Below are 23,065 nucleotides of genomic sequence, written 5' to 3'. Positions count from 1 at the left end.
AATGACAGATCTATCCAGGATGGGTCCAGGCAAGAGATGAGACTTCTTGCTCTGTTCTCTACTCTGTCAAGCAGTCGCAGATGAGAGGGGGGGCAGGCAAACCAAGAAAGTGGAGTATACTCAAGGTGCGAGCGTACTTGTGCCTCGTACAGGATCTTGCAACCCCTACTGTCAAGCAGATGGGAGATACGGCGAAGTGCTGTAAGCTTCCTGGCTGCCTTGTTTGCAAGATTTACAACATGGTTCTTCATGGTTAGTTTGGAGTCAAATTTCACCCCAAGGATATCAACTTTTTCTCCAGGTGCCAACATCCTCCCAGTCATCCTTACTACTGCACCAGCATTACCATCATGGTGCCTAGAGACGATCATCATTTGCGTTTTCTCAGGTGCAAATGTTACTTGCCATCTATTTCCCCAAGCTGATATAGCTCTCAGCTGGTGATTGATGTAGCTTAGAGCAGCTGGCATTTCTTCTCTTGGATAAGTGAATATCAGTGTACAGTCGTCTGCATATGCATGTGATTCTGGGATGAGATGAAGAAGGTCGTTGAAGTAGACATTCCATAACAATGGACCCAGCACGCTTCCTTGTGGAGCACTTGCCCCAATAGGATGTCTTGCTGATTCCGTTCCATTGAGGACTACACTTAGAGATCTACCATGAAGGTAGTCACTGAGGAGACATAGCGTAGAGCCTGCAATTCCCAGTGCTTGAAGTTTTGCTAAGAGGCCCTGGTGCCACACCCAGTCGAAAGCGCCAGCAATGTCCAGTGCTACCACACAGCTGACTTTGGATTCATCCAGTGACTGGTTTGTCTACTTCACTTATGAGGTATTGTATGTATGCAGTCTGTTTAAAGAGCAAGAATTATGCACATACTGAGGCACTGCATGTATGTAGATTCTCTAGAGAGAGTATCAGCACATTAAATTTGAGTTTGTTTAGATCACGTAGGAGATATTTGCTGTTTGGAGGATCATCTGAACTATTATATCTGCATGCCTCTTGCAAGCTAGTGATAGTGTGAATAATGGTGAAAGTGTTTCTTTTTCAGGTCACCCTGCCTGAGTAAGAGACAGCCAGTATGTTAAAAATAAAAATAATAATATTAATAATAATTTGATATGTTTAATTAATTTGGAGTCACTGTATGTATGACACTATTTAGAGAGAAAGGAGTATGTGTATACTAAGTCTGTACAGTGGACCCCCGCATAGCGAACGCCTTGCATAGCGAACAATCCGCATAGCGAACGCTTTGTTCGCCAAAATTTTGCCCCGCATAGTGGACAAAAACCCGCTCAGCGACCTTCGTCCGAGATGCGTCCAATGTGCGGCCTCAGCCAGCCTCACATGTGCCGCCCGTCCCATTGTTTACCAGCCAGCCTCCGCGGTAACATTCAAGCATACACTCGGAATATTTCGTATTATTACAGTGTTTTCGGTGCTGTTTCTGGAAAATAAGTGACCATGGGCCCCAAGAAAGCTTCTAGTGCCAACCCTGTGGTAAAAAGGGTGAGAATTAGTATGGAAATTAAGAAAGATTTTGAAGGGTTTGGGGCTAACCCTGAGAAGCCTATGCCAGTTGTGGAATCCATTGTGCCTACTTCAAAAATTAAGGAAATGTGTGCACAGTGGGTTGAACTGCAAACCTTTATGGATGAAAATCACCCTGACACAGCTGTTGCAAGCCGTGCTGGTGACTATTTCAATGACAATGTTATGGCCCATTTTAGACAAATCGTAAAGGAATGGGAGGTACAGAGCTCTATGGACAGATTTGTTGTGCGACAGAGGTCCAGTGACTCTGAAGCTGGTCCTAGTGGCATTAAAAGAAGAAGGGAAGTAACCCCGGAAAAGGACTTGCTACCTCAAGTCCTAATGGAAGGGGATTCCCCTTCTAAACACTAACACTCTCTCTCCCCTCCTCCCATCCCATCAATCATCACCAGATCTTCAATAAAAGTAAGTGTCATGTAATTGTGCATGCCTTTTTCAGTTTGTGTGTACTAAAATTAACATTTTTTTGTGGTAAAAAAAATTTTTTTTTCATACTTTTGGGTGTCTTGCACGGATTAATTTTATTTCCATTATTTCTTATGGGGAAAATTAATTCGCATAGCGAACATTTCGCATAACGACCAGCCCTCTTGCACGGATTAAGTTCGCTATGCGGGGGTCCACTGTATAATTCAAGTATGATGCAGTGCATCTAAAGAGAAAGACATTTTATGTAAAATTAATAGGAATGACTCAGTACTCCAATAATTATTTTTAATATCAACCTTGTTTCTTTAGTATATAGCACAAAGAAAATAAGCCTTTCATAAAACATTCAGTGCATATATTATTCAGTTTGTTCTCACTGTATGAGCTTAAGTTTAGCTTACCTTCCATTCGCCTAAAAACTAAAGGCTGTATTATGATATAGTGATCGTATTGTGTGTTACAAACTTTTATTTAGGAGTACTGAAAACTTATTATACTATCCAGTCATGGAATTTCTTAAACCCTACAGGTGGCTGCATTGAAAGAGCAGCAGGCTAGAAGAAAAAGACGTGTATTGAGGAAGACCTCTAGCAGTACCAAGCCGTCTACCTACTATTGTGAAACTGATGGAAAGATCACGTTGTATACACTGGCAGGGAGTACAGATGATGGCATTCATATAGATGCTCCAATGGATGAACATGTAACAGTGGAAACAGGACTTGGTGGTCTTAGTGACAACCAGTATTTATTGACTCACACAGATGACAGTGGTTGTGTGATGATCATTCCCTGGGATATGTCACTTATAGGAGAAAGTGAAGACGGGGAGGAAGAAGGTGAGTGGACACAACAGACTCTACGTGGAGATAAAGTAGTAAGAAATAATAGTGTAGTGGATGAAGTTGTGACCATCAAAGTCCCAAAAGATGAAATCAATATGCCTAATATTGTAACAGACAATAATATATCAACTTTAGAGTCTGCATTAGAGTTGAGTACTGTAGTCAAGCAAGAAGAATGTCCTACAGATATACAAGTTTCAGATAACATAATACATGTGAATAATTTGAATGAAGTGGTGGACGAATTTAATCCTCTGGATGTAAAAGGAGTTGTGAGACCTGCAATGAATGTGAGTGTTATACCAGATAAAAACTTATGTAAACAACTTCCAGAATCAATTCAGGTTATTGCATCCAATGAACCAGTGGATGAGAGTGTTCCTAATGCATCAAACTTTGTTTTACCTGAGGGATATATAGTAGATGATGATGGACAGTTTATTCAGTTAACAGACAACGTCATAGACACCAACCTCCTCCTCCGACAAATGGGACAGGTCGTTCGAGGAGCAGATGCACCGGAAGTTACTATAAACAAAATTACAAGTAATGTTTACTCGCTGATGAGTCAGGGTAGTGATGGCCAAGAAGGGGAAACATTTGTTATTACCACTCAAAATGGAGAAGAGGAGGAAGAGGAAGAAAGTTCTCCCCTGTCTTGTGAGAGAGTGGAAGGATCAGTTGCTCAAGTTAACCTTTTACCCGTAGAGGATGAAGATGATCGGCAGTCAGCACTTGTTCTTATAGTTAATGCAGAGGACCTAGATCATTCTTGAGCTTGCAGAGTGTACCATAATTTCTTATCACAGTGTTATAGGCATTTTTTTTAATTATATACTGCATCTGCCTTTGTAGGTATTATCATGTATTAAAAAATGTATTAATATGAACTGTAAACTATATTATTGATATATACAGTATGTAATATGGTATGAAAACATTATATTCAGAAGCATTTACAACACTACATAATTAAGAGTAAGTATTACAGTGTAAATAGGTGTAAATTTATCATTAAAATGAGGTAAAAATAAAAGCCATAATTGTAATGGCATTGCTCTTATAAAAGTGTTTATGAAAATAAAAACCTATTATTGTTTTAAAGAGTGACATGCTACTCATTTAAAATGTTGCCTACATATTAATATTATTGTATAGTGCCACTTATGTATTAACTTTTGTTTATGTATTATGTCAAACAAGTATAGTGCCTTCATGCTGAAGGAGGGGGGTGGGAACATTGCAGTTTGGAAGGTTGTCTGAGCTGTGATGTTGGCATGCTTCTGGCAAGACTAACTGAATGAATGATGGTAAAAGTGTTTCTTCTTTTTCAGGTTATTCTATTTTGTTGGCAGATAGCTGATGTGTAAAAAAAAAAAAAAGTATTTTAAACACTGCAATGAAATGGTACAATTTCTAAGTCTTATTAAGATTACAAAAGATTTGTAAATTTGTGTACAGGTTTTTATTAATAAAGATATGTAAAAATATTATTAATTAAAACTAATATTTGTTATAATCTTTGTAACCCTGTTTTGCATGTAATGTGCAGGATACATGCAAACATTAAATATAATTATTTTAGTTGATTATGAACAGCAGAAAGTTCACAAAAAATTGAACGATAACTCAGATTTATAGTATAACTACTTTTATAAGACTTGGACTGTGCTGAGTGCCTCAATGTGCAGCATGATCTTGGATATTTAAAAACATTTGAAGAGAGAGAGAGAGAGATCATTTTGTAAAACAAAGGTTATCAATGTTTTAAATGGAAATTGAGGATTTTTTATCCATATTGCTACCAAATTTAATTCAAAATTAGAAAGCCATACTGTATTTTGTAATTAAATCCACTGGAGCTTGAATGGCAGATTATATAAACTGATTTTCACATGGTGGTATAAGACAGTCTAAGACATATACATTTAAACCAAGGTTAATTATTATTGTATTCATGGAAAACACTAAACCTGAAAGGATCTAAACCTAGGTTAAGCACTAATTTCAACTAGTAATAGAGAAGCATGAAATACAGACCACTGATGAGTGAAAAGAATAAAAAGGTGCAATACTGTGACTGAAATACACAAATACCCAGCACATACACCGATACTTATAATGATGTCTTGGTCTGACTTGGACCATTAACTAGTCACACCTGATTTGTATCTCCTCCTCTCCTTACCTCTTCTTCTTTCCTATATTTTCTTTGTCTTTCCTATCTTCTGCCTAGGTGGGTTCTGTCCTATGGGGTTTTGCCCTGCTGCAATTCGGTCCTAACCTTGTGGACTATAAGCTCTCCTGCAGTGTTCCTCTTTTATCTTGTTCTAAGACTACCTCCACTATTACTTCTACCTCTGCTACTATCTCTTTGCTAGTCTTCACCCTCTCTCCCTATTTTTTCAGTACCACTACTACCTTCATATTGCCACCTCTACCACTGTTGCACTACTTTTTCTACTTCTATTGCCACCACCTCCACTACTAGTACCACTTTAATACTGTTCCCTCCTCCCATCCGTGCCCCCCCCCCCATATATAGTCTGGCTCCCTTCCCTTCACACTTTCGTGTGACTAGTTAATGGTCCAAGTGGGACTGAAACATCGTCATAAGTTTCAGTCTCCTGTGTGCGGGTTTTATGTGCACTGATGACTGAGACTGTAAACATACATAAAAAATACCTGTAAGATATTGGCAACAACTTACATGGGCCAATGTGTGTAATTCCTGACAGTTAACACATCTGCTGGCTATGATGGGGTGTTAGGAGGTATGCAATGGGTTCCTCACTTTATCTGATAAAAGTTTTCCAGTTATATTTTAAATTTAAATTTTTTTTTACTTACAAAACCAAGAGATGTTCACATTTTTATTACATTTATTGTGGGAGCACTAAACCTGTAGGGGTCACACAGCATCTGTGGAAATGGAATGTAATCCAAAGACCAGGAGGTAAGGACCAATTCTTTGAATCAGGAGCTCCTCACTAGCATTAAGGAACCTCCCTTGAGGGGATTTTCACTACTTAACCCGTAAACGGTCCAAGCAGATCTACGTTCACATGTGTAGTGCTACAAAAGTAGATCTAAGTTATTTTTTTTTTTTTTTTTTTTTTTTTTTTACATATTTTCAAATATAACCCCTCAAGGAAGGTTCCTTGATGTTGGTGAGGGGCTCTTGATTTAGGGAATTGGATCTGTGCTCCAGTTCCCCGAATTAAGCCTGAATGCCTTCCACATCCTCCCAGGCGCTGTATAATCCTCCGGGTTTAGCGCTTCCCCCTTGATTATAATAATAATTCAAATATAACAAAAAAAAAAAAGTAGATCAAAGTTTTTTTTACACATTTTCAAATGTAAAAACAAAACAAAAAGAAGATCTACTTTTTTTACATACTTTCAAATGTTGAAAAAACGTATATATACGTTTGGACCGTTTACGGGTTAAATATCAAATCTTTGAGTCAAAGTTTCAGGCACATCTCTGAATTGGGAAATGAGACAAGAGGTATAAAAACCTAAGAATATAATGGACAAGCACTGCAACAGGCCTACTGGCCCATACTAGGCACTGTGAGGGATGGAACAAATGCTGTGACCTTAAGAGCAAAAGTAAAGAGAGATGGTTTTATGTTAGTGCTACACACTCCATTATAGTTCTCATGTGTATCGTGTAAGAATTGTTGCTTTGATCTCCGACTCTTCTTGGGAATGCATGAATCACTCTTTTCAAGTAGATCATTCACATATGCCAAGAATGGTATGGGAAACTTCACTTGTTACTTTTTCTTAATCTGATTTCTCACTTACTTTTCCAAATTTAAAATTTGTTGCCTTTGCATCACTGTGTCAAATGCCTTCTCATAGTAAGAATGTGCAGTCTTCTCTCTGTCTCTCTCTTCTTTCTTGTCTTACTGTGGTTATCTTATCACATAATTCTATTAAGTTTGGGAGTCATGATTTTCCTTTCCTGAATCCATTCTGTTGGTCTGTGATGAAGCCTTTACTGTATTTCTAAGGTCATTACCATACTTACCCTTGGAATCTTTTCCATTCCCTTTCACAATAATGTAGTATACTCTGAATTTTTAATGGAGGCCTTTTCACCAGACTCATTTTTTTAATATACTGTACTATCCAGTTTGGTACAGTACTGTGCATCTTTGAAAATGGATTGCAAGATTTTCTTCAGCCACAATGTCTTTTCCTCATCCAGTTATTGCAGGTATTCTTTTACCTCTTCTGTTAATAATGTATTCAGTGAGCTGTTTCTGCAAGAATGAACACCAGCTCCTGACCCTTCATCTTGATCTTGCATTGACTCAGGCAGTTATAGTTCATAACGAATTCTCTGCAAAATATTTACACCACACATTGCCTTAGACACAACACATCCACTGTCTCCAACCTACCCCTCGCTGCAACCAGGGCTGGATTAAGAAGTCTCCGGGCCCTAGGCTATTCAGATTGGCGGGGCCCCTTTGAGTTACGGGTAAGCGAAGCGACCCCTTCCAGCTTGGGGGTGGGGGTCGGTGTGAGCCTGTTTAAGGTCTAATTAAATACATTCTGGCTATTTAGATTAAATTTAATAGGGAAAGTACATCAAGACAACCAAAACCACTTACCAACAGCCATTATAACTATCTTGTTAAATCATGCATTTTAAAGAGAATAAACTCAAGACAGCATAGTATTACTAGATTAGGCTATTAAAGTAGTGACATCATGTACCTATTATATTCAGCATAACCACTACAGCACTATTATTCCCTTTATAAATCACTGACCATTGTTGTTATCATTGCATCATGCATAAGACTATCAAATCATATAAACTCAAGAAAGTAAAGAATTGTTTATATTCACAGGCACTTCTTAAATAAACTTTTTTCTGGATTTCATATTGGCAAAAATCATCGATTATATTCTGAAAATCAAGGCTAGGTTACACAATTTGTCTTGGCTCATTGTTGAACGGAGCTGGTTTTTCACTCTTTTCAAAACAGAAAATGAACGTTCTCCTTCACAGTTAGCAGCTGGAAGTGTTAAGTAAAGGCGATACACTATGTCAACATTAGGGAAGGTTTCTGAGATACCTGCATTTCTTAAATGTTTCAAAGCAGCTGAGGACACATATTTTTCAGGTGGAGCTTTAATCTGATTCATATACCCAGAAAAATGAACTATTTCTTCAGCAAATGTGTCCTGAACATCTGCTGAAAGGTGTTGTTGCAACTTTAAGTAAGTAAGTAAGGTTATTCAGGTATACACAAATACAGTTACATAGAATTATCATACATAGCAGCATATGTGTAGAGAACTTTAATGCAGCTTCTCTCAATTCTGCATCTGGCATAGTAGTAATTTTGAACAGAAATCCAAACTTGTCATTGAGATTCTGGTAGATTTCTTTTCTTTTCACCAATTCTGTAATCAGTGAATCCAGAATGACGAAGTATGTAGCTGTCTTACATTTCTGCCTTGGTAGCAACACAATTTCATTGTCTGGCTCTTCAAAATTGCGTTTCCTCTTCCTTGACCGCTGATGATCAGCCCGGTAACTGTAGTCTTTCACCAGCCGTTTAGCTTTCTCTTCAAACATTTCAAAAGCTTCATCATTGCGAAGTGAGCTTACAAATTCCACTAAGCCTGCATAGAGGTTAGCACAAGTAGCCATTTCAATTTCAATTTTCTGAAGTGTCTTGTTCGTGGCATTTAACCGTTCCAGTATACAGTCCCAAAGCACACAGAGTAAGGCCAATTCAAAATCTTCCAATTTTGATGCTAAGCTGGCTGCTTCGCTTCTTGTAGTTGCTGTCTGGTCTTCATCCTCTGCTATTTGGATCAAAGCAGAACATTTCAGCAAAGCTGTCTTTCAAAGCATGTGTTGCATCATGCTGCGCTGACCACCTTGTTGTTGATAATGATTTGATGACGTCTCCATGAATGGTTCCCCTCAAGGAAGGTTCCTTGATGTTGGTGAGGGGCTCTTGATTTAGGGAATTGGATCTGTGCTCCAGTTCCCCAAATTAAGCCTGAATGCCTTCCACATCCCCCCCCAGGCGCTGTATAATCCTCCGGGTTTAGCGCTTCCCCCTTGATTGTAATAATAATAATCCATGAATGGTTGACTTGAGTATACTCCACCGATGCGTTGAAGCAGAGAAAAAATTAAAGAGTACTTGTAAAAGTCCAAAAAATGAAACTGCAGCGACACAACACTCCGCAGCACATGACCCAACAAGATTAAGAGAATGTGCTGAGCAGGGCACATATTCAGCAAGTGGGTTGATTTGCTTGATACGGGCTTGCAATCCATTATATTTACCCGACATGTTACTTGCATTGTCGTAGCTCTGGCCACGGCAATCCATAATAGAGAGATCATGTTCAAGCAGAGTATCCAGTACTACATTCATCATTGTTTCTCCATCATGGTCTGAAAGAGGAATGAATTTTATAAAGCGCTCTACAGGCTTACCACTGGAGTCGACAAAGTGAACAATGAATGTCAATTGATCTGTAGGTGAAATATCTGGTGTTGAATCTACACTTATTGCAAAGTATTTTGCAGTTTTATTTTATTTTATTTCATTATTTATTTTTGTTTTGATTAATTTTTAAAAATCAATTTTACTCTCCAAACACTTGAACTTTTTAGGTAGGGACCCCTTTGCACTTGCACCATGTGCGCAGTCTTGGATGAGCCCCTGAACCCCTTGGACCACGGGGCCCCCAAATGCGCGGGGCCCTAGGCAAATGCCTAGTTTGCCTATGGGGTAATCTGGCCCTGGCTGCATCATTCACAACCCATGCTTCACACCCATATTGCTTGGCTAGCAATATAGCAAGATAAAATACACTATCATCTCCCTTTCTGAATTATAGTGGTTCCACCCTCATTATTATTATAATCATGGGGAGCGCTAAACCAGTAGGATTATACAGTGCATATGGGTGGGGGGGGATGGAAGGTATTCTGGTTGAATTCAGGGAACCAGAGCACAGATCCAACTCCCTAGATCAAGAGCTCTTCACCAGCATCAAGGAACCTCCCTTGAGGGAGGTTCCACCCTCAGAGAGGCAAAAAACAAAAAATTCACGATACATATATTTTATAAAATTAGATGACATTTAATGATACATTTGAAAAGTCCCTGGTTATGCAGAGCATACCCCTCAAGGGAGGTTCCTTGACGCTGGTGAAGGGCTCTTGATCTAGGGAATTGAATCTGTGCTCTGGCTGCCTGAATTGAGCTGGAATACCTTCCATCACCCCTCCAATAGGTGCTGTATAATCCCTACAGGTTTAGCGCTCTCCAATGGTGATGATAATGCAGAGCATTTCAGGTAATGGCTGAAAGGAAAATACGTCTAAGAGCTTTTGATTAAGAGTTGAATGATTTTGCCAACGAGCTATTTGGCACCTTTCACAGTTAAGTGAACAGGAGTAGCAGGTGTGTTTATTTGTAGTTTACTTGTAGACAGAGGTCACTGCCCCAGTAGCCCACACTTTCTGGCAAACAGCTTGATCAATCAGTCTGTTGGTGGTGGTTGTATGCAGTCTAGTATAGACATAGCCTGGCTGATCAGGAAATGATTCTAGGAATTTATCACGTTCCCTCATTGAGACAACTTATAGTTTATTTGTAATTTCCCTTGTGTATCAAGGATGTTGAAAAGTCCTGGTCCCTTTACACTTAATGAGTTATTTCGTAGTATATTCATCATATGTACCGTGAGGAATCATGAGAAAAGTAATTACATGTTGCAGGGTCATTTAAGTGGCCTTATAAGTTAGTTTGGAAAGCATTTTTAAACTTAAGCATTATTTAAAGGGGGTTCAATCAAGTGGTGACAAAGGAATTCCTCTGCCAAGAAGAGATTAAGTGTAATTCAACCTTGTACCTCCCAGGAGAGTGTGATCAACACATGTGCCTCACTCCATGTAACAAGGTTACACGGTCGAGGGGAGGTTACACGGGAAAAGAGGAGGGGAAGTTACACGTTAGGAGGAGAGGTAACACGGAAGGGGGAGGTTCCAAGGGGAGGGGAGAAAGGGGATGTTTTGGCACCTTGAGGCACAGTGGCCAGGCACAGCCTCAGTTTAGGGCGGCACTAGTGAGCGAGAGGCACCCTTGTGACCCTCTAAACCAACACTACAAAAGCCACTGCTACCATCACCATTACCAATACCATCATCACCACTACTACTACTACCATCATCACTATCCCCAATATCACTACACCATCCCCACCATCACTACCACCACTACTATATTAGCACCTGTGTGCGACACCTACCTCAGGTACCTGCTCCTGCAGTCATGCTACCTTTCAGGTACGTCCTTTTTATTATTATTATTATTATTATTATTATTATTATTATTATTATTATTTTAACACCGGCCGTCTCTCACCGACGTTGGGTGACCCAAATTATTATTATTATTATTATTATTATAATCAAGGGGAAGCGCTAAACCCGTAGGATTATACAGCGCCTGGGGGGGTGGAAGGTATTCAGATTTATTTCAGGGAACTGGAGAAGATCCAATTCCTAGATCAAGAGCCCCTCACCAGCATCAAGGAACCTTCCCTGAGGAAGGGGGGGGGTGATCCAAAAATTTTAAATACATTCACCATCACACATTCAACTGCTGTCTTGCCAGAAGTGTGCTGATAATACAGTTCAGATGACCCTCTGAACTGCAAAATCCTTATCCTTCCTTCAGTGCAGGCACTGTATGACCCACCTCCAGGATTAAAATTCGGCTACCTAGTTTCCCCTAAGTCCCTTCAGAAATGTTACCACATTCACACCCCAACAGAACGTCAGGTCATCCACTCCGATCTAACGTACTCATACAAGCCTGCTGGATGCTCAAGCCACTAGCATTGAGACCTTTACCACCTTCTTGCAGCCTTACCTTGGATGACCCCTAGCCCTCCTTCCTTCCAACCCAGATTTACACATCTTATTGGTCAATATCTTCTGCTCTATCTCTAAATGCACAAACTACCTCAGCAACCTCTCCTTAGCCCTCTGAATTCTACCTTTGGCAACCCCGTTCGTCCTCTAATTTCTAAGCTCCGAGTTCTCGGCAAAATATTCACACCATACATTACTCTCAAACATAACATCTGTACTGCCTCTACCCTTCTCGCTACAACGTTTTAAAGCCCATGCCTCACCCATAGGTGTTGGCGCCACTGTGGTACATTCCTCTTTTCTGCCTCCACACGCCGCTTTCCACAGATGCCTCAACACACTATCTACCTTGTTTCCTTTATCTATTCTATGGTTCACATCATTAATATATCCATGCGAAGACAAGTCCACTCCCATCTGAAAACATTCCCTTCCTCCATACTCTCCCTTCAATCGGATATCCAGTATTTCATTGCCTTGATTTTTGCTACTCTCATCACCTTGCTGTTTCCTACGTTTGCTTCTAATTTCATTGTTTCATACCACCCAAACTCATCCACTTATCTTTTTAACTTCTCTTCAGAATCTCCCAGATTATCTTATAGAAGAAATATAGTCCACACCACTCCGAACATCCTAGCATTCACTGCTTGTACAACACCATCTATAATACTGAACAACCATAGTGACATCACATTCCTGTCTGCGGCTTACATAACCTGAGTCTCAATGTTATTATTATTATTATTAATTCATGGGGAAGCACTACAGCTACAAGGTTCATATAGCGTCTGGGGAATAATACGAGATCATCGGTTCATCGGTTAACATTGTAAACAACTCTTAACGAAGATTTGAGTCTTTGTTAAGAGTGGTTTACTTTCATTACGTTCACTATCGTAAAAGCATCATCAGGGTTTAATAATTTATTCCAAATTGGTATAGCTTCTAAGCAGAGGCGGATCTACTATGAAACTAATGAAGCTTAAGCTCCAGGGCCCCTAATCTCGGAGAGGCCTCAGAAGCCACTTTAGCCACATTGCTTAAAAATTTTGGATCTACTGTAAGAAAAGGGGTTGCGAAGGGTCCCCATAAGTTCAAGCTTCAGGACCCAAAAATGTAGGCCCGCCACTTCTTCAAAGTATATATACACCGATGATGTCTCTGCGTATATATACCGAGAAGTGTCTCTCAATGGATATACACTTCCTTTTCTGTATGTGTGTGTGTACTCACCTATATGTGACTGCAGGGGTCAATTCATAGCTCCTGCCCCGGCCTCTTCACTGATCGCTACTAGGTCCTCTCTTTCCCTGCTCCATGAGCTTTATCAAACTTCGTCTTAAAACTATTCAAAAATTCAATTCAAATTCAAAGTTTATTCTCTATAAGGATTACAATACTGAATTTACAGAAATTTGGTTATTGTGTGGTTTACATGTAGTAAAATTGTGATTACAGAGTGTACCACTAGAACGCTTAGCATGGCTAGGCATTTCGGGCAGACTTAGTTTTATTCTTAATTGTAAAATATTACAAATTATGAGGTAATTTGGTATTATGGCTAAGTGACTAAATACTAGTTTGTGAGCTTAGCAGTGTGAATGCTTTTGTTTTGGCACAGTACATAGTTTCAGTATTGGAGTATCACAGGATTCATTATTTTAAGATTGAGATTAATATTTCTGTTTATGGTCAAATGAGTGAGTGAATGTAAGTGTGAACCACCAGGTGGTATTCGTGTAGTTAGTTGGCGGGGTGTATCAGGGAGATAAGATGTTTTCTAATGGTAGTTTTGAAGGTGATGAATGTGTCTGCAGTTCTAGAGTTCTCAGGTAGGGTATTCCAGATTTTAGGGCCTTTGACATACATTGAATTTTTGTAAAGGTTTAGTCGGACACAGGGAATGTCGTAGAGATGTTTGTGTCCGGTGTTATGCCTGTGGGTTCTGTCACAACTATCAAGAAAGCGTTTTAGGTCAAGGTTGATATTAGAGTTTAAGGCCCTGTAGATGTAGATTGCACAGTAGTAAGTGTGGATGTACTGAACTGGGAGTAAGTTTAGGTCTATGAAGAATGGGGGGGGGGGTGTTGCCAGGGATGGGATTTAGTGATTATTCTTACTGCAGCTTTTTGTTGGGTTATTATTGGCTTTAGGTGTGTTGCTGCAGTTGATCCCCAAGCACAAATAGCATAGGTGAGGTATGTATGTATAGTTCCTGCCTCCATTACGTCACTGTCCACACTATTCCACTTCCTGACAACTCTATGACTGAAGAAATACTTCCTAACATCCTTTTGACTCAACTGAGTGTGTGTGTGTGTGTTGTGTGTGTGTGTGTGTGTACTCACCTAGTTGAGGTTGCAGGGGTCGGGTCCAAGCTCTTGGCCCCTGCCTCTTCACTGATCGCCACTAGGTCACTCTCCCTGAACCGTGAGCTTTATCATACCTCTGCTTAAAGCTATGTATGGATCCTGCCTCCATTACATCGCTTCCCAAACTATTCCACTTCCTGACTACTCTGTGGCTGAAGAAATACTTCCTAACATCCCTGTGATTCATCTGTGTCTTCAACTTCCAACTGTGTCCCCTTGTTGCTGTGTCCCTTCTCTGGAACATCCTGTCTTTGTCTACTTTGTCAATTCCTCTCAGTATTTTGTATGTCGTTATCATGTCCCCCCTATCTCTCCTGTCCTCCAGTGTCGTCAGGTTGATTTCTCTTAACCTCTCCTCGTAGGACATACCTTTTAGCTCTGGGACTAGTCTTGTGGCAAACCTTTGCACTTTCTCTAGTTTCTTTACGTGCTTGGCTAGGTGTGGGTTCCAAACTGGTGCCGCATACTCCAATATGGGCCTAACGTACACGGTGTACAGGGTCCTGAACGATTCCTTATTAAGGTGTCGGAATGCTGTTCTGAGGTTTGCTAGGCGCCCATATGCTGCAGCCGTTATTTGGTTGATGTGCGCTTCAGGAGATGTGCCTGGTGTTATACTCACCCCAAGATCTTTTTCCTTGAGTGAGGTTTGTAGTCTCTGGCTCCCAAGACTGTACTCTGTCTGCGGTCTTCTTTGCCCTTCCCCAATCCTCATGACTTTGCTGCACTTGGTGGGACTGAACTCCAGGAGCCAATTGCTGGATCAGGTCTGCAGCCTGTCCAGATCCCTTTGTAGTTCTGCCTGGTCTTCGATCGAGTGAATTCTTCTCATCAACTTCACGTCATCTGCAAACAGGGACACCTCAGAGTCTATTCCTTCCGTCATGTCGTTCACAAATACCAGAAACAGCACTGGTCCTAGGACTGACCCCTGTGGGACCCCGCTGGTCACAGGTGGTTACTCTGACACCTCGCCACGTACCATGACTCGCTGCTGTCTTCCTGACAAGTATTCCCTGATCCACTGTAGTGCCTTCCCTGTTATCCCTGCTTGGTCCTCCAGTTTTTGCACTAATCTCTTGTGTGGAACTGTGTCAAACGCCTTCTTGCAGCCCAAGAATATGCAATCCACCCACCCCTCTCTCTCTTGTCTTACTGCTGTCACCATGTCATAGAACTCTAGTAGGTTTGTGACACAGGATTTCCCGTTCCTGAAACCATGTTGGCTGCTGTTGATGAGATCATTCCTTTCTAGGTGTTCCACTACTCTTCTCCTGATAATCTTCTCCATGATTTTGCATACTATACATGTCAGTGACACTGGTCTGTAGTTTAGTGCTTCATGTCTGTCTCCTGTTTTAAAGATTGGGACTACATTTGCTGTCTTCCATGCCTCAGGCAATCTCCCTGTTTCGATAGATGTATTGAATATTGTTGTTAGGGGTACATATAGCACCTCTGCTCCCTCTCTCAGGACCCATGGAGAGATATTATCCGGCCCCATTGCCTTTGAGATATCTAGCTCACTTAGAAGCCTCTTCACTTCTTCCTCGGTTGTGTGTACTGTGTCCAGCACTTGCTGGTGTGCCCCACCTCTCCGTCTTTCTGGAGCCCCTTCTATCTCCTCTGTGAACACTTCTTTAAATCTCTTGTTGATTTCCTCACATACTTCACGGTCATTTCTTGTTGTCTCTCCTTCTTCCTTCCTTAGCCTGATTACCTGGTCCTTGACTGTTGTTTTCCTCCTGATGTGGCTGTATAACAGTTTCGGGTCAGATTTGGCTTTCGCTGCTATGTCGTTTTCATATTGTCTTTAGGCCTCCCATCTTATCTGTGCATTTTCGTTTCTGGCTCTACGACTGCTCTCCTTATTCTCCTGGGTCCTTTGCCTTCTATATTTCTTCCATTCCCTAGCACACTTGGTTTTTGCCTCCTTGCACCTTTGGGTAAACCATGGGCTCATCCTGGCTTTTTCATTATTCCTGTTACCCTTGGCTACAAACCTCTCCTCAGCCTCCTTGTATATTGTTGCTACATATTCCATCATCTCATTAACTTGCTTCCCTGCCAGTGTGTGTGTGTGTGTGTGTGTGTACTCACCTATTTGTACTCACCTATTTGTGGTTGCAGGGGTCGAGTCTTAGCTCCTGGCCCCGCCTCTTCACCGGTTGCTACTGGGCCCTCTCTCTCCCCGCTCCATGAGCTTTATCAAACCTCGTCTTAAAACTGTGTATGGTTCCTGCCTCCACTACGTCATTTTCTAGGATATTCCACTGCCTTACAACTCTATGACTGAAGAAATACTTCCTAATATCTCTCTGACTCATTTGTGTCTTCAACTTCCAATTGTGGCCTCTTGTTTCTGTGTCCCCTCCCTGGAACATCCTGTCTTTGTCCACCTTGTCTATTCCACGCAGTATTTTATATGTCGTTATCATGTCTCCCCTGACCCTCCTGTCCTCCAGTGTCGTCAGGCCGATTTCCCTTAATCTTTCTTCATAGGACATTCCCCTTAGCTCTGGAACTAATCTTGTCGCAAACCTTTGTACTTTCTCTAGTTTCTTGACGTGCTTTATCAAGTGCGGGTTCCAAACAGGTGCTGCATACTCCAGTATGGGCCTGACATACACGGTGTACAGTGTCTTGAACGATTCCTTACTAAGGTATCGGAATGCTGTTCTCAGGTTTGCCAGGCGCCCATATGCTGCAGCAGTTATCTGGTTGATGTGTGCTTCCGGAGACATGCTCGGTGTTATACTCACCCCAAGATCTTTCTCCTTGAGTGAGGTTTGCAGTCTTTGGCCACCTAGCCTATACTCTGTCTGTGGTCTTCTGTGCCCTTCCCCTATCTTCATGACTTTGCATTTGGCAGGATTAAATTCGAGAAGCCATTTGCTGGACCAGGTGTCCAGTCTGTCTAGGTCTCTTTGAAGTCCTGCCTAGTCCTCATCAGATTTAATTCTCCTCATTAACTTCACATCATCTGCAAACAGGGACACTTCTGAGTCTAACCCTTCCATCATGTCGTTCACATATACCAAAAATAGCACTGGTCCTAGGACCGACCCCTGTGGGACCCCGCTCGTCACAGGTGCCCACTGTGATACATCATTACGTACCATGACTCGTTGTTGCCTCCCTGTCAGGTATTCTCTGATCCATTGCAGTGCCCTTCCTGTTATATGCACCTGATGCTCTAACTTCTGCACTAATCTCTTGTGAGGAACTGTGTCAAAGGCCTTCTTGCAGTCCAAGAAGATGCAATCAACCCACCCTTCTCTCTCGTGTCTTACTTCTGTTATTTTATCATAAAACTCCAGAAGGTTTGTGACACAGGATTTGCCTTCCATGAATCCGTGCTGGTTGGCATTTATACTCTTGTTCCGTTCCAGGTGCTCCACCACTCTCCTCCTGATAATCTTCTCCATAATTTTGCATACTATATACGTCAATGACACAGGTCTATAGTTTAGTGCCTCTTTTCTGTCTCCTTTTTTAAAAATGGGAACTACATTTGCCATCTTCCATACCTCAGGTAGTTGCCCAGTTTCCAGGGACGTGTTGAAGATTGTGGTAAGTGGCACGCACAACATATCTGCTCCCTCTCTAAGGACCCATGGGGAGAAGTTGTCCGGTCCCATTGCCTTTGAGGTATCGATGTCCCTTAGCAGTTTCTTCACCTCCTCCTCATCTGTATGTATGTTGTCCAACACTTGTTGGTGTATTCCTTGCTGGTGTCCCCATCTGGTCTGTCCCCCTAGAGTCCTTCCTGTCTCTACTGTAAATACTTCCTTAAATCTCGTGTTGAGCTTCTCACATACCTCTTGATCGTTTCTTGTGAGTTCTCCACCTTCTTTCTTCAGCCTTATCACCTGGTCCTTGACTGTTGTCTTCCTCCTAATGTGGCTATACAGCAGTTTCGGGTCAGATTTGACTTTCGATGCTATGTCGTTTTCATACTGTCGCTGGGCCTCCCTCCTTATCTGTGCATACTCGTTTCTGGCTCTTCTACTAATCTCCTTGTTTTCCTGGGTCCTATGCCTCCTGTACCTTTTCCATTTGCTGTTGCACTTAGTTTTTGCCTCCCTACACCTTCGGGTAAACCAAGGACTCGCTTTGGTCTTCCTATTATTTCTGTTTCCCTTGGGAACAAACCTTTCCTCTGCCTCCTTGCACTTTGTTGCCACATATTCCATCATCTCGTTTACTGATTTTCCTACCATTTCTCTGTCCCACTGAACCTCCTGCAGGAAGTTTCTCATACCTGTGTAGTCCCCCCTTTTATAGGTTGGCCTGTCCCCGTCAGTTCCTGTTACCTTCTCCACTTGTAACTCTACTATATAATCAAAACTCAGAACCACGTGATCGCTAGCTCCAAGGGGCCTCTCGTAAGTGATGTCCTCAATGTCTGAACTGCTCAGGGTGAACACAAGATCCAGTCTTGCTGGCTCATCCTCCCCTCTCTCTCTGGTTGTGTCCCTGACATGTTGATGCATGAGGTTTTCAAGTACCACATCCATCATCTTGTGTGTGTGTACTCACCTAGTTGTACTCACCTAGTTGAGGTTGCAGGGGTCGAGTCCAAGCTCCTGGCCCCGCCTCTTCACTGGTCGCTACTAGGTCACTCTCCCTGAACCATGAGCTTTATCGTACCTCTGCTTAAAGCTATGTATGGATCCTGACTCCACTACATCGCTTCCCAAACTATTCCACTTCCTGACTACTCTGTGGCTGAAGAAATACTTCCTAACATCCCTTTGAGTCATCTGTGTCTTCAACTTCCAACTGTGTCCCCTTGTTACTGTGTCCAGTCTCTGGAACATCCTGTTTTTGTCCACCTTGTCAATTCCTCTCAGTATTTTGTAAGTCGTTATCATGTCCCCCCTATCTCTCCTGTCCTCCAGTGTCGTCAGGATGATTTCCCTTAACCTCTCCTCATAGGACATACCTCTTAGCTCTGGGACTAGTCTTGTTGCAAACCTTTGCACTTTCTCTAGTTTCTTTACATGCTTGGCTAGGTGTGGGTTCCAAACTGGTGCCGCATACTCCAATATGGGCCTAACGTACACGGTGTACAGGGTCCTGAACGATTCCTTATTAAGATGTCGGAATGCTGTTCTGAGGTTTGCCAGGCGCCCATATGCTGCAGCAGTTATTTGGTTGATGTGCGCTTCAGGAGATGTGCCTGGTTTTATACTCACCCCAAGATTTTTTTCCTTGAGTGATGTTTGTAGTCTCTGACCCCCTAGACTGTACTCCATCTGCGGTCTTCTTTGCCCTTCCCCAATCCTCATGACTTTGCACTTGGTGGGATTGAACTCGTGTGTGTGTGTGTGTGTGTGCGTGCGTGTGTTTGCATATATGTAACAAGACCACGGGAAGCAGGTGATATCTTAATATGCAAAATAACTAGTGAAAATTGTGAAATTCCAATCGCTTTCTTGATTTTTCACAATATCAAGAAACAGTCTTCATTAATAATGTGAGAAATCACGAAAGCACTTGGAATTTCACATTTTTTACTGGGGTTATTTTGTATGCTTGTATGTATGTATATTATATGAGAGTCCCAACATGAGAACGTTCACTTTATGGACAGAATCATATAACAATTAAAACAAGCGCAAAACTTGTAATGCCCAACCATTATTATTATAATCATGGGGGGAGCGCTAAACCCATAGGATTATACTGCACGTTGGGGGTGGGATGGAAGGTATTCAGACTCAATTCAGGGAACTGGAGCACAGATCCAATTCCCTAGATGAAGAGCCCCTCACCAGCGTCAAGGAACCTCCCTTGAGGGGAATGACAAACCAGTCGTAGTTACCAGAAGACACCAACACGTTACTGTCAACAAGCAACAAGGAGAGAGGAAAAAATGGTCAGTCCAAACGGTATCCAGAACTGTATCCACTCTCTGCCCCACCCCTTACCTGCACTCTCTGCCCCACCCCTTACCTGCACTCTCTGCCCCACCCCTTACCTGCACTCTCTGCCCCCCCCCATACCTGCACTCTCTGCCCCACCCCTTACCTGCACTCTCTGCCCCACCCCTTACCTGCACTCTCTGCCCCACCCCTTACCTGCACTCTCTGCCCCACCCCTGACCTGCACTCTCTGCCCCACCCCTTACCTGCACTCACTGCCCCACCCCTTACCTGCACTCTCTGCCCCACCCCTGACCGGCACTCTCTGCCCCACCCCTTACCTGCACTCTCTGCCCCACCCCTTACCTGCACTCTCTGCCCCACCCCTTACCTGCACTCCCTGCCCCACCCCTTACCTGCATTTCCTGCCCCACCCCTTACCTGCACTCCCTGCCCCACCCCTTACCTGCACTCCCTGCCCCACCCCTTACCTGCACTTCCTGCCCCACCCCTTACCTGCACTCCCTGCCCCACCCCTTACCTGCACTCCCTGCCCCACCCCTTACCTGCACTCTCTGCCACACCCCTTACCTGCACTCCCTGCCCCACCCCTTACCTGCACTCCCTGCCCCACCCCTAACCTGCACTCCCTGCCCCACCCCTCACCTGCACTCCCTGCCCCACCCCTTACCTGCACTCTCTGCCACACCCCTTACCTGCACTCTCTGCCCCACCCCTTACCTGCACTCCCTGTACCACCCCTCACCTGCACTCCCTGCCCCACCCCTTACCTGCACTCTCTGCCCCATCCCTTACCTGCACTCCCTGCCCCACCCCTTACCTGCACTCCCTGCCCCACCCCTAACCTGCACTCCCTGCCCCACCCATCACCTGCACTCCCTGCCCCACCCCTTACCTGCACTCCCTGCCCCACTCCTTACCTGCACTCCCTGCCCCACCCCTTACCTGCACTCCCTTCCCCACCCCTTACCTGCACTCCCTGCCCCACCCCTTACCTGCACTTCCTGCCCCACACCTTACCTGCACTCCCTGCCCCACTCCTTACCTGCACTCCCTGCCCCACCCCTTACCTGCACTCCCTGCCCCACCCCTTACCTGCACTCCCTTCCCCACTCCTTACCTGCACTCCCTGCCCCACCCCTTACCTGCACTCCCTGCCCCACCCCTCACCTGCACTCCCTGCCCCACCCCTTACCTGCACTCCCTGCCCCACTCCTTACCTGCACTCCCTGCCCCACCCCTTACCTGCACTCCCTGCCCCACCCCTTACCTGCACTCCCTGCCCCACTCCTTACCTGCACTCCCTGCCCCACCCCTTACCTGCACTCCCTGCCCCACCCCTTACCTGCACTCCCTGCCCCACCCCTTACCTGCACTCCCTGCCCCACTCCTTACCTGCACTCCCTGCCCCACCCCTTACCTGCACTCCCTGCCCCACCCCTTACCTGCACTCCCTGCCCCACTCCTAACCTGCACTCCCTGCCCCACCCCTTACCTGCACTCCCTGCCCCACCCCTCACCTGCACTCCCTGCCCCACCCCTTACCTCCACTCCCTGCCCCACCCCTCACCTGCACTCCCTGCCCCACCCCTTACCTGCACTCCCTGCCCCAACCCATACCTGCACTCTCTGCCCCACTCCTTACCTGCACTCCCTGCCCCACCCCTTACCTGCACTCCCTGCCCCACTCCTCACCTGCACTCCCTGCCCCACCCCTTACCTCCACTCCCTGCCCCACCCCTCACCTGCACTCCCTGCCCCACCCCTTACCTGCACTCCCTGCCCCACCCCTTACCTGCACTCTCTGCCCCATCCCTTACCTGCACTCCCTGCCCCCCCCCTTACCTGCACTCTCTGCCCCATCCCTTACCTGCACTCTCTGCCCCATCCCTTACCTGCACTCTCTGCCCCACCCCTTACCTGCACTCACTGCCCCACCCCTTACCTGCACACTCTGCCCCATCCCTTACCTGCACTCTCTGCCCCACCCCTTACCTGCACTCCCTGCCCCACCCCTTACCTGCACTCTCTGCCCCATCCCTTACCTGCACCCTCTGCCCCACCCCTTACCTGCACTCCCTGCCCCACTCCTTACCTGCACTCCCTGCCCCACTCCTTACCTGCACTCCCTGCCCCACCCCTTACCTGCACCCTCTGCCCCACCCCTTACCTGCACTCCCTGCCCCACTCCTTACCTGCACTCCCTGCCCCACCCCTTACCTGCACTCTCTGCCCCACCCCTTACCGGCCCTCCCTGCCCCACTCCTCACCTGCACTCCCTGCCCCACCCCTTACCTGCACTCCCTGCCCCACCCCTTACCTGCACTCCCTGCCCCACCCCTTACCTGCACTCCCTGCCCCACCCCTTACCTGCACTCTCTGCCCCACCCCTTACCTGCACTCCCTGCCCCACCCCTTACCTGCACTCCCTGCCCCACCCCTTACCTGCACTCGCTGCCCCAACCCTTACCTGCACTCCCTGCCCCACCCCTTACCTGCACTCTCTGCCCCACCCCTTACCTGCACTCCCTGCCCCACCCCTTACCTGCACTCTCTGCCCCATCCCTGACCTGCACTCCCTGCCCCACCCCTAACGTGCACTCCCTGCCCCACCCCTTACCTGCACTCTCTGCCCCACCCCTTACCTGTACTCCCTGCCCCACTCCTTACCTGCACTCCCTGCCCCACTCCTTACCTGCACTCTCTGCCCCACCCCTTACCTGCACTCCCTGCCCCACCCCTTACCTGCACTCCCTGCCCCACCCCTTATCTGCACTCCCTGCCCCACCCCTTACCTGCACTCTCTGCCCCACCCCTTACCTGCACTCCCTGCCCCACTCCTTACCTGCACTCCCTGCCCCACCCCTTACCTGCACTCTCTGCCCCACTCCTTACCTGCACTCCCTGCCCCACTCCTTACCTGCACTCCCAGCCCCACCCCTTACCTGCACCCTCTGCCCCACCCCTTACCTGCACTCCCTGCCCCACTCCTTACCTGCACTCCCTGCCCCACCCCTTACCTGCACT

General features: G+C 44.8%; 2 protein-coding genes across 9 annotated transcripts in view; both read left to right on the top strand.

The window, feature by feature from the left end:
- The window catches only part of LOC128684168 (uncharacterized), a 64,078-nt gene extending 59,734 nt beyond the window's left edge, over nt 1-4,344 (top strand). For both annotated transcript variants that reach the window (XM_070094958.1, XM_070094961.1), the window contains exon 14: nt 2,522-4,344. In XM_070094958.1, coding sequence (XP_069951059.1) covers nt 2,522-3,613 — 1,092 coding nt within the window. In that variant the 3' untranslated portion in view covers nt 3,614-4,344. The remainder of the gene's footprint in view (nt 1-2,521) is intronic.
- A 6,585-nt stretch (nt 4,345-10,929) lies between these two features.
- The window catches only part of LOC128684190 (glutamate receptor ionotropic, kainate 2), a 203,828-nt gene continuing 191,692 nt past the window's right edge, over nt 10,930-23,065 (top strand). For 5 of the 7 annotated variants that reach the window (XM_070094940.1, XM_070094928.1, XM_070094936.1 and 2 more), the window contains exon 1: nt 10,930-11,181. The gene's annotated coding sequence lies outside the window, so the exon portion shown is untranslated. The remainder of the gene's footprint in view (nt 11,182-23,065) is intronic. The other 2 variants (XM_070094946.1, XM_070094939.1) reach the window with 1 other exon arrangement.

This window comes from Cherax quadricarinatus, chromosome 4, assembly GCF_038502225.1.
Source record: "Cherax quadricarinatus isolate ZL_2023a chromosome 4, ASM3850222v1, whole genome shotgun sequence".
Lineage (NCBI taxonomy): Eukaryota > Metazoa > Arthropoda > Malacostraca > Decapoda > Parastacidae > Cherax > Cherax quadricarinatus.
The sequence above is the reverse complement of the archived record's forward strand: the minus strand, read 5'-3'. Positions and strand labels throughout refer to the sequence as shown.